Consider the following 12965-nt stretch of genomic DNA (forward strand, 5'->3'; position numbering starts at 1 on the left):
AAGGAGTGGCTGAGGTCACTTGGTTTGTTCAGCTTGGAGAAGAGAAGGCTGAGGGGTGACCTCATCACAGTCTACAGCTTCCTCAAGGGGGACAGCAGAGGGGGGAGGTGCTGATCTCCTCTCTCTGGTGGCCAGCAACAGGACATGAGGAAATGGAGTGAAGCTGCATCAGGGGAAGTTCAGATTGGACATTAGGAAAAGGTTCTTCACTGAGGGGGTAGTCGGTCACTGGAACAGGCTCCCCAGGGAAGCGGTCATGGCACCAAGCCTGTCAGAGTTCAAGGAGCGTCTGGAGGATGCTCTTAGTCATATGGTTTAGTTTTAGGTAGTCCTGTGAGAAGCAGGGAGTTGGACTCGATGATCCTTATGGGTCCCTTCCACCTTGAGATATTCTATGATACTATTTAGCATCAAATTAGGACTTGTAATATAATGTCTGTTTCTCTGAAGAAAGTAATTTATTATAATGTACATTTTGTGGATGTGTAATCATTCTATTGAAAATTCAAGGTAAGCACAGGACTGGGACTCTCCGTTTTTTCCCAGTTTGTTAAAGATCTCCAGATTAACAGTTCTCCAATTAATACTTCTCTCTACAACCTGCTATCTTGTCTTACCAGATCTGGAGTAAGGCCTTTGAAATGTAGTGGGAGGGATAGCCCTTATATTTACACAGAAGTACTCAAGAGTGAAAATTTTTGATCCTGAAATGGTATGCGGTACTCCAACTGCAATTCACTACACACTTACTAGGTTTACAATTTCCTTGGGTTTCAGTTCACAACTCATTACTATGCTTTTCTTCATGTACAAATAAATGGAAAACTGGGGGGGGGGGGGGGGGGAAATCCCTCACTTCTTCAACAGACTGCATGTGAATCTGGTGTTGTGGTGATATGAAAATATGTAAATAATCTATCTAAATAGTGTTAAAAATTATGTCCCTTATTAAGAAAAAAATCGGTTACCAGTATTGAAATACTGGATTATACTCTATATGTAGACATATTGACCCATACTCTGTTTGCAATCTATTTAAGATGTTTTCACACGTATCTTTTCAGACACATTGCTCCTAAAAGACTTGGCTTAGGGATCATTTATGTGATGTAAATAGTGAGAGAGAGGTGTTAATTACTGTCTGTTGTTAACATTTGCTTTTTCTGTGTTTGGACTTGATAAGCAATGGAAAGGTTGTGTGTGTTAATTTTGGTACCTAATAACTGTCAATATAAATTAAGTAGAGAAAGGAATACTAAGAATGTTGTAGAAGAATGTTTTATCAGGCACCAGGTATCTCCCATTTAGTCATGCTAAATGCCATTTAGGGAGATGGTTTTCACAGAGCTCACTGCTTTCCTGTACCATCCATGCACTGGCTGGCTAACTTCTGGAAAGTTTCTCTTGTTACTGAAACAGAAGATCAGGGCTCAGAGCATGATAATTATCATTGTCTTGGGGACTTAAGAACTATGAGCAGAACTATGAGCAGTCAGGAAAAAAAAAAAACAACCCAGTTAGTAAAATCATTATCTCCACCTTGCAAGCAGCCTTTGGAGTATTACTACAGACAAACTAAAACTGAGGAACAAGGGTAGGGGAAGTTGTTTTCAAGCATACTGGAGATTCATTTAGTTTTTCATAGGGAAAAGGCAATTGCAGGACCTAATAAATGGATTGAGAGTGTGGAAGAAGGAACAAAGAGAATCTGTCACGTGATAACCCTCAGATGTGTGGCAGTAAAGGGAGTGGGCCTTCTGTCATGAATTTAAAGTGAGGAAGTAATATCAGGGTTGCAAGAATAGACTTCATGTAAAGGATTTATTTTGTCAATATCTAATTATTAAGGAGACCAATTTTTGAAGAATGAGAAATTATTTTACACCTTTGCATGTACACAAAACATTTTGCAGTAGTGAAGAAGTGGTCTGTCTAATTGCTAGGCTCAATTCATCAATTATTATGGCACTAGCTGCAACTAATAATAAAATTGGGGGACTGGAGAGAGATATGCAATCCTTATGGCTATGTTTTAGGAACAAACAACTGTTTTGCTTTTTCCGCTTCACTAACAGTCAGCGCCTGCATTTTTCTCTAAACTTCTGTACATTTTACATGAGATTCAATGGGAATAATCAGCATGAAAGAAGAGTAACAGTGAGCGGTAGCATAAACAATTGGATTTGAATCTTAATGAGGGAAAGCAACATCATGAAAGTAGGAAAAATACAAGATTCCAAAAAGGCTATTGATAACATGGCAGCTGTGACTGAGCCAGCAGGCTTCGTCATAATGAAGACCTTATTGAAATGAATTACAGCCCTCCCACAGCCCTCGCCTTCTCCAGCTATGCCTGTGCACAAAATTTTGCAAATTGTAGTTTTGTCACAACTAGATTTCATTTGTAGATACAAATTTTCTTTGCTTTTAAAAAGTGCTAGAAGCTTTCAGAGGAATACTTAATATTGCCTTTAGCATACGAGCTTGCTTGTGTAAGCTATTTGTCTAATGTTACTTGTATGTTTTCTATCTGTTGGTTTAAGGCTTTTTGCTAAATATTAGTAGAAAAGAGCTATAGCATTACAGCAGAGGGGTATTCTTTTAAGGACCTTGAATATTATAGAAGCACTAGCATAATTTTAATCTAAATAGTAAATTTCCTAACTGCACTAACACCTAGATATTAAATGATCTCTTCCTTAATCTAGTGAGTATCTGTATAGCATAGTGAAACTAGGAGTGGAAGCGTCAGTTAAAATTTCTTGCAACACTAGGGAAGTAATGCCTTTTTTCTTTGAAAGGTATGTAGTATGGTAAAATCACTAAAATGGATGCCAAAAATGTACGGAAAATGTATTACATGCTGAAATACTTTTTTTTTTTTTTTTTAATGCTTGCTTGTTGTTTTGTAGTGCTTGAACTTGACTTCCTGGTGCAGTTGGGTTCCACCAAAACTATGCAGTTTATTACAAATGGGGAAGATCTGTGAGTGCAGAAAATGGAACTTGCTGAGCCCAGGCTAGGAAACTCACTCTGTAAGAGATGAAACCTTGACATTGCTTTGAAAGATACCTGCAGAACCTGCTTCTTGGCTTTATTTTCCCTCAATAATTTATAAGCCTGCATGCACATTCCTACCCAAGCAAGCTAGCATAAAAGCATAACAAAGAAGAGGTGGATAATTTTTTTTTTAAGTAGTGGTGGAAGGAATGAAAGTGCACTATAGTACTTGGTACACCCGCTGAAGGCACAGTGGTTTGAGAAGCAGAGGGGTACCTAGCTTGCTACTTTGCAAGTTCACATTGCCTCTATAACATTTACAGTCTTTTGTTTACATTTTGGTTAGTCATTCAAGAGTAAATAAGGCAAGTGGTTACTTGGCTAATTTGTGACTGGCTGCCAGTAGAAGAGAGAGAGAGAGAGAGAGAGAGAGTGTGTGTGTGTGTGTGTGTGTGTCTGTGTGTGTGTGTAAAACCCCAACCTAGATCTCTATTTTACTTTTATTCTGCTCTTGTAACCTCATCTGTTATTGTAAGAAGCTTAATTCTTCACCTTTCTTTTCATCTTATTTTTAAGCTTTGTACCTGTGAAACAACTGTTCCTATTTCCTCTCTATTTCAAGTTAAAAGAAAAAGCTATTGATTGGTTTGGTTTTGTCTTTACATTTTTCAGTAGCTGGTTAGAAGTGACAAGGGAATTGTATGAAGAAGGTAATCAGACTCTTTATAATTGTTTCTTCTGTGGTTCCTAAACTTTTAGATGGTGATTTGCTGTAGTAAATACAGCAGGAAAGTCACACAATGGAGGTTTATGCAGTACTTTGAATCAAGAGCAATATAAACAGGATCATTTATAAATGTTGAACCATCAGTAAGAACATCTGTACTATAAATAGCAGGTTATTTAGTCAGATATTTAATTTTTGAAGAGGCAGACATTCACAATTATATTGCTAAAAAGGGAAGAAGCCTTTGCAAATTTACTTTGCTGTTTTCATACTCTTTGCATGTCAGATTTAAAGATAAACTGCAAAAGAAAAAGAATGGCAGCCCGACTCTTTTTTGTTGCTTGGTTGAGTATTGTTCTCTTTTTTTGATTCTATACATTTTAAAGTGAAAAATAACATAGGGAATGGATGGTCCGTTAATTAAGGAACTGCTTTAGTATTCTGAAGAGGTATGTTTAGTTTTCGTGTGTGACCTTACCTAATCACTTAAGCCAGTGTCTGATTTCTTATCTATAAAGTGAGAATGTCTAAAGTGAGAATGATAGTAAACCTCTGCCTCACTGGATATTTCAAGAACAGCAGCACAAAGGACGTAAGATCCCCTGGTAGTATGGTGATGACAAGTAAGTATCCAAAAGGGAAAGTTGGAAGGAAGCAGTGGACTAAGCTGTAACTTTTTTTCTGGCAACAAAAAATCTAGCACATAAGCTAAACAAAGGCAACATGGGATTTGAAGGAAGGCTTTTTGTTTATTTATAATTTCAATCATAAGACAGTGTTTCAGTGAATAGTTGTAAGTATCTTTTTCATATAAGTTTTTGGACTATTGATCAAAGACACTGCTGGGAAATTAAGTCCTTTGCTAAGATAAATTCTTAGAGAAAATGTCATATTATTCATTACAAAATCATCTGGGGGGTTTGGACATCCAGTTTCAAAGAATTTTAATTTGGAACCAGGAATTATTTAATTGAGCTTCCCTTAGACAGAGTGCTTCAAACAGCTTTGAAAAATCTCAGCATAAATGTTTGAATGTTCCAGCTCTTAAGAGAATATGCTTTATGAAAGGAAGAATATGGTCCTGCAAATGCAAAATCAGTGTTTATCTGTGTTTCTGTCCACACATCAGTTGAATAGTGATATGTGATTTAGCCAGGCAGTTATTACCCTGTTAGTCTTCAGTTGCAAGTGACAAATGGATGTTGTGATTAAAAGTGAGCTGAAAATGTTCAGTATGTTGCCTTGCAAACAACACTGATGTTTAAGAGGCCTTGAAAGAATGTGGAATGTATGTCACTTGGAAAAGTAAATCAAATCTGTAAATGTAAAGCTCCTCCAGGTCACTGGAATGGCTTCATAGAAGTTTATCACATTTTGTGGTAAAACATTGTCATTCCTAGATAAGAGCACTCCTGTGTCATTGCACATATAACAGCTAAGCTTCATGAAGTTCCAGGACAGATCCCCTCAGAAACTGACTGGGAGAAAAACAGCATTTTATCCCAGTGGTTCTTGATACAAGGCTGCAACATTTTATGAGCACTCTGTAGAGATTCTGCTTAAGCCCAGAATTTTCACTCAGCTGACAGTGGCTGCAGTTTTCAGTCTGACATTCTTCAAGCATTTACCTACCCTCCAGATCTTCAGACATTTTTTATTTATTGCCTTGTGTGTGATTCTTCAGTTAATATGTCAGTTCCTGATCCTAGAAGATGTTGTGTATGCTTCATCCTGGACTCTGAAGGGAGTTCACTTTAAAGAACAGATTAAAAATTACTAAATTGTAGATTAAGAAGGGAATTGTATGGATTCTTATCAATATTCCTTCACTGTCTCAACAAGTGTTAGAGTCTTCAACAAGATTTTTCAGAGTTGTGAAATTAAAATCCATCTTCAGAATTTTAAATAATTTGCTCAAATGCTTTCCTTCTTTTCATGCTATGTAGAGCTTAGACATAATAAATTGTTTGAGTATCAGCCTTTTCTATTCATATTTCACTGCCTTTGCAGCACAAAATACTATGAGTTTTGGTAGGGCTTTTCAATAGATGAGGACTACAGGTGCTGCTTGCCTGCAGCATTGTTGTTGGCTTCTGACATACTAACTGCCTACTGCCGCTACTTTAAAATGTTGTCATTAATAAACATAAGTTATCCAAACATTCATATCACAAAATGAAGTACTCAGAAACTGGAATGAGCTTGTTTGGTGTCATACTTTTAAATGTCAATTACAGAAGTGTTGAGTGCATACTGCTGCAACTGAAGTCAGTGTGGATTGTGTTTGAACATATAACACTAGGCTGGAAAAATCAGATCATAGTTACTGAAATAGTAAAAATTTTAGTATTTTTAATTTCTTCTTTGTATTTGAAGTATTTATGTGTAAAATGGGGATAGTATCAATGTTTCTTGCTTTAATGTATTTTTGTGAAAATAAGTTAGTTAATATTCATGTAATACCCAGTTAACACATGGACAGTCATTATAAAAAAATCCTACACAAATTATATCTTGAAACAGTGTCTGAGTAATTTGAAGCTAATAAGGCCTGGAAAATAATCTTAAACAATTAGAATTTTTTTTAAAAAAGGTGTATATATACTGAAAGAAGTAGTTCGTTCCCTGTATCCTTTAAAGTAAACAACCTATCCAACACCAGAGTATGATCATAAGGTTACAGACTGTATAATACTGACACGCATATGTATAAATTAACTGAAATTTGTATGTAGACTTAAATTCCATCATTTCCTAACTGCTGAATTCTTTTCAGCCTAATGATGTTCTTGGTTTTTTTTGTTGTTGATACATTGTTTTCAATTATTTTCTAAGTACCTAATAAGGTTCATGAGAAAGCAAACAGAAAATCCTGGGTATTCTGCCACAGGGGGCTATGATGGTAAACATCGTTTTATCAGCCATACTTAAAATTTTACATCTACACAGATATCTTTTGCAACCAGAGTAGCAGACTTCCTCCAATTTTTGGTGAGCTCAATGAAAAAAATGAACATTATTATGGGTTTACGAGATAGTGTTAACAGTCATGGAATGATAAAGCTTGGTAATCTGTGGGCACAGGCTCTTTCTGTTATGTGGGATCCTTTCTGTGCTGCCCTCTGTTGAACTATTCATTGGACTTCAAGAAATTCACCTCTCAGGTACTCACCATACCTAGTTTGTCCCAATCCTCACACTCATTCTGGTCAAAATGCCTCCGCCAAGCCAGTCTAGCTGTGCTCCCCAACCTTTCTGTCTCATCTCCATCCTTGTTCCACCCCTGCCTACAAATCACAGTCTACTTTTAGTGCTTCTCTGGTAGACAATATAAGATAGGTCTTTATCTAGCTCTTGCCAATCTTTGTCTCCCTTCTAGCTTCCCATCTTAATTTCCCTTGCTTCCTTTTTACAATGTCTCCCCTAATTCACTGTCCTTCTCCTTCCTTGCTTCAGTCCATGATCTTCTCCTTCTCTGTCTCTCACTTCTCAATTCCAATTGATTTTATATGTTTTTCTTGCCAGTTTCTTTCCCTGAATCATACATATATTTTCCTTGCATCACATTTCATTCTGAACATAATCTCAGTCTCCGATACATCCATCCTTTTGATGCCACTTCTAATAGCATACCAGGTCTTTCTCTTTCTCTTGTTTCTATCACTGGCTCTTAGCCTTCAGTCCCTCCCTTCCTACTTCTTGTCTCATTGCATAGTCTGTCATGACTGTTCTTCCCCTGGGCTCTTAAACTCAGTACTTTTGTGTCAAATATTCTTTTTCTCCTTTCTCTGGTCATTGCCTTCCTACCCAGTCAAACACAGCTCATAGCTTTGTTTTCATACTTGAACCTCTACCTTTAACTTTCACAACGTCAGATGACCACAGAGCTTTACCAAAACATCTCAGTTCCCAGATCTCCTCTTCTCAATTTCCTCCAGCCTCATGCAGTTGCTGCCACTCACTCGGTGAGACACTTGGGATGGCAGGAAAAGTAAGCAGTAGTAATAATAAGTTGCAGTGATGGTTGAAAGCAGCAGATATAAAGAAGTCATCAAGGTACCTGGGGAAGGAGAATATGGATTTCTATAGGAGATTTGCAATAATAGCCATTAGGACTTAAGTGTATTTGCCAAAGTGATGTTGAAGTAAATGCTGAGCGGTACTGTTAGTATAACTGAAATGTTAGCAGTTTAATAAAAGAATTACTAGTCCAGATTAAATGGTTATAGGAAAAATAGAAGAAAAAAGAAGAACAAATAAAAGCTTCTATACAGAAAAACAGTATGGTTAGAATTGTTATACACACACTTCCCATTATCTAACCTTTTCCCTGGTGCTCCAGTCATGCTTCCATTGCTCCTCAGGAACTCAAGACCAATGGCTTCAGTTTGATGTTTGTATGTTGGGGGAGATACTGCAGGTCATCAGCAGCTAGAGTCCTTCAACAGGAAGATGTGATACTGATGATTTCTTCCTTACTTTAGGATCCACTTAGGATTATTTTTGTTTGCTGGCACATTTTTGCACCCTTCTGTTGGTCAAGTTTAAGTTACATATGATTCTACTACATATAGTCCATTTTACATGTAGTTACTCTTTCTTTGCTCTTTTACTGAAGCCTGAAAACCATTTTTGCTCAGCTCTAATTTTTTTAACTGACCACTGGTGAGTTGTGTATAGCTTTAGACAGAGCAGAGGTTGTCACCCTCCTATCGTACTATGCCCATACTCCTCTACACTGTATCCCATGTCCCCACCTCTCAAGGCCTCTGCTGTTATACCAAGCCTGTGTTTGTCTACACGTCACCATGCTAGAGTCCTAAATATCTTATTCTACACAGAATAATTACTTGTTACAAGTACCTATATAGAGCTATAATTGTATAAAAAAAATGATAACAGAAAATTACAAACATAATTCAAAAGTAAAACAAATTAAGCATACCAACCTCACCAGAAGAAAAAAAAACCTGTTAAAGCTAAACAAAGTAAAAACAAAGCTGCAGGCAGATCAAAAAAGGTTGTGGCAACACAAACCTGACAAACCTTGGTCTTGAGGACTTGCAAACTCAGTATAAAGTCTGTGACCTGTTACTACCAAAGGCGATACTGTATTACTAGGCTACAGGGTTACATATCATATGGCAAATATTTTCTGTTTAGATTTGCAGTACTGAGGAGATCAAGTTGAAATTTTGTCTGAATGGCATATTATGTTTAGGACTCACCTGCTATTCTTAAGGTCTCCTAGGAAATTTAAAATTAAATAGTGCTTAAGAGGTTACTGAAGATGACTTCAGTGGTCTTAACCACTGCTCTTTTGGTCTTAACCAGCTTGTGTTGCAATAAAAGTATCATTTTTAATTCAATAGGTTGAAAAGAAAATTAAAGCCATGTTTATTATCCTTCTTTAAATGTCAAATCCCCTTTTAAATTTAAAGAGTATTTCAGTAATTTAATTCATTCAGTTAGGCATGTAACTGAATGTCACTGTGCTTATAAGGGATACAGAACATGACCTCAAACATTTGTTTTATTAGACCATCCTAGCTTATTGATTTTCATCCTGTTTTTGTTTTTTTTTCTTTTTTATTTAGTTTTTTCAAATAATCCCCCAAGTGAAAGAATGTATAAAAATGACATTTCAAGTAGAAATAATGTTGCTTAATTGAGAACCATAATTCTTTAACACACTCTCAACAGATGCCAGCATTTTTCAGCATCTTTAATGGAGGACCTAGTTTTACTGCTTTTGTTGGGTGGCATTTCTTAGAAATACTGACTTTGATATACTGAATCTAAATCTAGACACTTAAAGGAAGCATCTCAGTTAGGAGTCTAATCAGCTCTATGATTTCTCCATAGTCAGTGAACAGAAACATCCATCTTTAGGTGGTAATTGATATCATAGGTGCACCTTAGGGTGATGACATATACATACAAACAAAAAAAAATAGAGCACTAGACATTCAAAGCTGAAAGAAGGAAATCAGGGATGTGTGCAAGAAACAAATAATATGAAAAATATTTATAGATGCAAACCAAATTCTGTAATTATGCACTTGTGAAATAAAACCCCAATTTCTACTGGATAATTGTCTATAGAAAATTATATGAACATCACAGTATGCCTAAGTCCTTGGTACTGACATTTAATTATCAGTGGAGTTCCACACTGTCTTTCCTGTGAAGAATGTTCATAGGCTTGTTTCTGTGGTGGATGTTCAGCTGGGTTTATTTTCTGCAAGCCATGGTCCTACCATGCTTCTTCTGAAAAGATACTAACCTCAGTAAGCTTGACATGGTGCACTGCTGCAAATATACAGTGACTTGTACATCAATATGGAGTCAGGGTATTTTTTTCACATTGCTTTTATCCAGTGATAAATGATTGCATGCAACAAACAGAGTTGTGTTAGATTCCACATGTATGTCAAACTATCATGTACCTTTGCCTGACCTGGATCCTGCCCGGGTAATCATACTCCATCCTTATGTACAGGCATTGCAAACTTGTTTTAAAAAAACCCTGGTCTTTATTACTCACTTTTTGACACAATTATAAATTTTGTACTTTTTTTTTACGTCCTCAGCGCATACCTAAACATTTCATCGCTACGTCACAGGTTCTTGAGGACCATACTGGCTAGGAAAACCTCTCTGTGAACAGTATTCGTAGTAGTAGTAGTGATTAAGGTTTAGCAAGGTTTATTTTCATTTCAAAACTTAGATTTAAACAGGTGCATTCTGTCTTACTTCAGATATAGTGTAAATTCAACATTCAAGAAGTTGCACTCACCTAAGTTACATTCTTCTGCTAAAAAATTAATACAATTATCATGTAATATCCTTGGGGGAACATGTACATAAGAAATTACATAAATCTTAATCTGAAAAAGAATGCATCTGATGAATCAGTCTATTGTACTTTGTCATGTAAATTTTTAACATATTTGGCAAAAAGTTTAATTTTTGACTTAGATGTCTAAATGCATTGGATTTTTTTAATAAAACTGTTCATAATTAGTTTTGTATATTCTGTAGCTCAAAGAACAGTTTTATATTTATAAATTTATCAAATTTAAAGTAGACTAAGTGTGAGTGAATTTACTGAACAATCTATATGTTTCCTGAATGCAGCTTCCTCATGTTCAATAACATAAACTTTTGTGATGATAAACTATGTTTTTGAACTTCATGATATTTCTGCATAAGAAGCCTGAATCCTTACTGGGCATTCCAAAAGTAATGTAAAGGATTCTGCACTAATTTTAATGGTATTCAGAGTTTGCACATGTCATAAATAATGTGAACTTTGTAAATTGTGTGTTTTATGTGTTTTTAATAATGTCCCTTTTTTTGGCATTTAGCTCCCTATTGCAGCTTAAACCCTATCTTGAGGAACGGTGGAATTGTAAATAAAACAGGTGGTCCTGCTGGAAGTAAAGTTCGCTATTACTGCAAACCTGGGTATAGAATGATCGGTCACAATAATGCGACATGTAGGCGTCACCACAATGGCATGTATCAGTGGGATTCTCCTGTGCCAATCTGCCAAGGTAATATAATGTTTTCTTGTTGAGTTTGCTTCTATAATTTAATTCAAAGAATATTTTACAAAACAAAGATACAGCATTGTCAATATTGCTGTATGCCAAAAGACACACTGACATCGTGAGTTTATCCAAATACATATTGAATTGTATAATGTGTGCAGAGCTGAAATATTAAATAGAAGATTAATGCAGTCAAATACAGACCAAATGAAAAATGTTTTCAGTACTTTTTATTTAGTAAAATATGTATCTCTAAACAGTCCACAGCTCCTAGTATTATTGTATTACAGAACCTTTTCTAAAAATTCGGTAGTTTTCAGACATTAATTTGATTATTTTAGGAAATCACTTTATAAGCAATGCTTTAAAGACATAATTTGTAACTTCTGGGTTTTTTGTATATCCTGGAGTTAACCAGGGTCTACTTTAGCTTGTTCCAGATATCTGTTAAGAGTAGTTACTATTTGCCAAATGTTTATAATTTTCTCTGTATGAAAAGCCACACACAAACTACAGAGGAGTAATGTAAAGTAGCGCTAAGCAGTTAAACATGGTTGGTTTTAGTTAAAAATGCTTTTTCACACACTATTCAGTAAACAGTTAGTGGAGACTAAGGAGTTGTATGTCAGATAAGATCAGGAATGTGGGCAAGAGGAGAAAGACTGCAAATTCTATATGGCTTATTCTAACATGCTTTCATTTTTGTGTGCTTGTAGTCTGCTTTGTTTATATGAAGAAATGGTAGTAACTTCCATATTTAAGACTCGTTGGAACTTCTTTGATTAAAAACTCTGTTTAGTTGTTCTTAACTTTGAAGACATTAACAGCAGTGCTTCATGTCTTCTTCAAGACAAGTATTTTGCTTAAGGTTCTATCAAGGATGATTCAGATATTTCTAAAAACAGCATAAGATGGAAGTTCTATTTTGCCCCTTAAAAAGAAAAGAAAAAGGTCAACTGAGATTCGGCATAATGCTTACTCTTTTGTTGAAGGTGTGTTATTTGCAAGAAAAATAGAAAGCTGTAGAAATTTGACCACAGTTGAAGAACTTGAAGGAGTACAGTTCACATATTTTATACAGAGTGATTTGGTACCTAAATATTTCTTCAGGATGAGCATTTTCATGCCGAGATGGCCCATGTGGCTACCCCCCTACCAGTCCAGGGAGAAGCTCAGGCTGCCAGTGTGCCACAAGCGGGTTCTGTAGATCTGTGCTTCCAGACTCCAGGATTTATTCTAATCCCATACGCCATAATGTGTTATGACATATGATGCTGTTTGACCTTCCTGAAGGTGTGAGGAATTCTGAATAATAAGGAGAACAGTTCTTTGAACAATTTAGGAAAAAAGTCCCCAGATTTAAGGGCAGAATGCAATAATTCACAGAAAGTGGGAGGAAAAATGTGCAGATATATGCAGGACTTGACATGAGGTTCCAGGACTTGATTGTGGATAACCAGGGGACAAAGAGTCCCAGAAAGTAATAAATTCTGAACAAAAATTAAGCAGACTCATGAAAGTCATAAAATACTTCTGACACCGTGTCTATCCTTGCTATTTTATCACTATGTGCGAGAAATAGCTGTGAAATTTTAGCAATGCAGCATGTTAGCAAGTACATTTTTTCTTTAATTTTAAGCCATATTTATAATTTCAGCAATATATGTGGCTGTGGGTATGTG

General features: G+C 36.0%; 1 protein-coding gene across 2 annotated transcripts in view; it reads left to right on the forward strand.

Annotated features, from left to right (window-relative positions):
- The window catches only part of CSMD1 (CUB and Sushi multiple domains 1), a 1270279-nt gene that overhangs the window by 1153918 nt on the left and 103396 nt on the right, over positions 1 to 12965 (forward strand). For both annotated transcript variants that reach the window (XM_087775441.1, XM_087775442.1), the window contains exon 49: positions 11098 to 11286. In XM_087775441.1, the coding sequence (XP_087631567.1) occupies positions 11098 to 11286 (189 nt within the window). The remainder of the gene's footprint in view (positions 1 to 11097; positions 11287 to 12965) is intronic.

This window comes from Nipponia nippon, unplaced genomic scaffold (assembly GCF_047370975.1).
Source record: "Nipponia nippon isolate SJK-2023a ecotype South Korea unplaced genomic scaffold, ASM4737097v1 scaffold_4, whole genome shotgun sequence".
Taxonomy (NCBI): Eukaryota; Metazoa; Chordata; class Aves; order Pelecaniformes; family Threskiornithidae; genus Nipponia; species Nipponia nippon.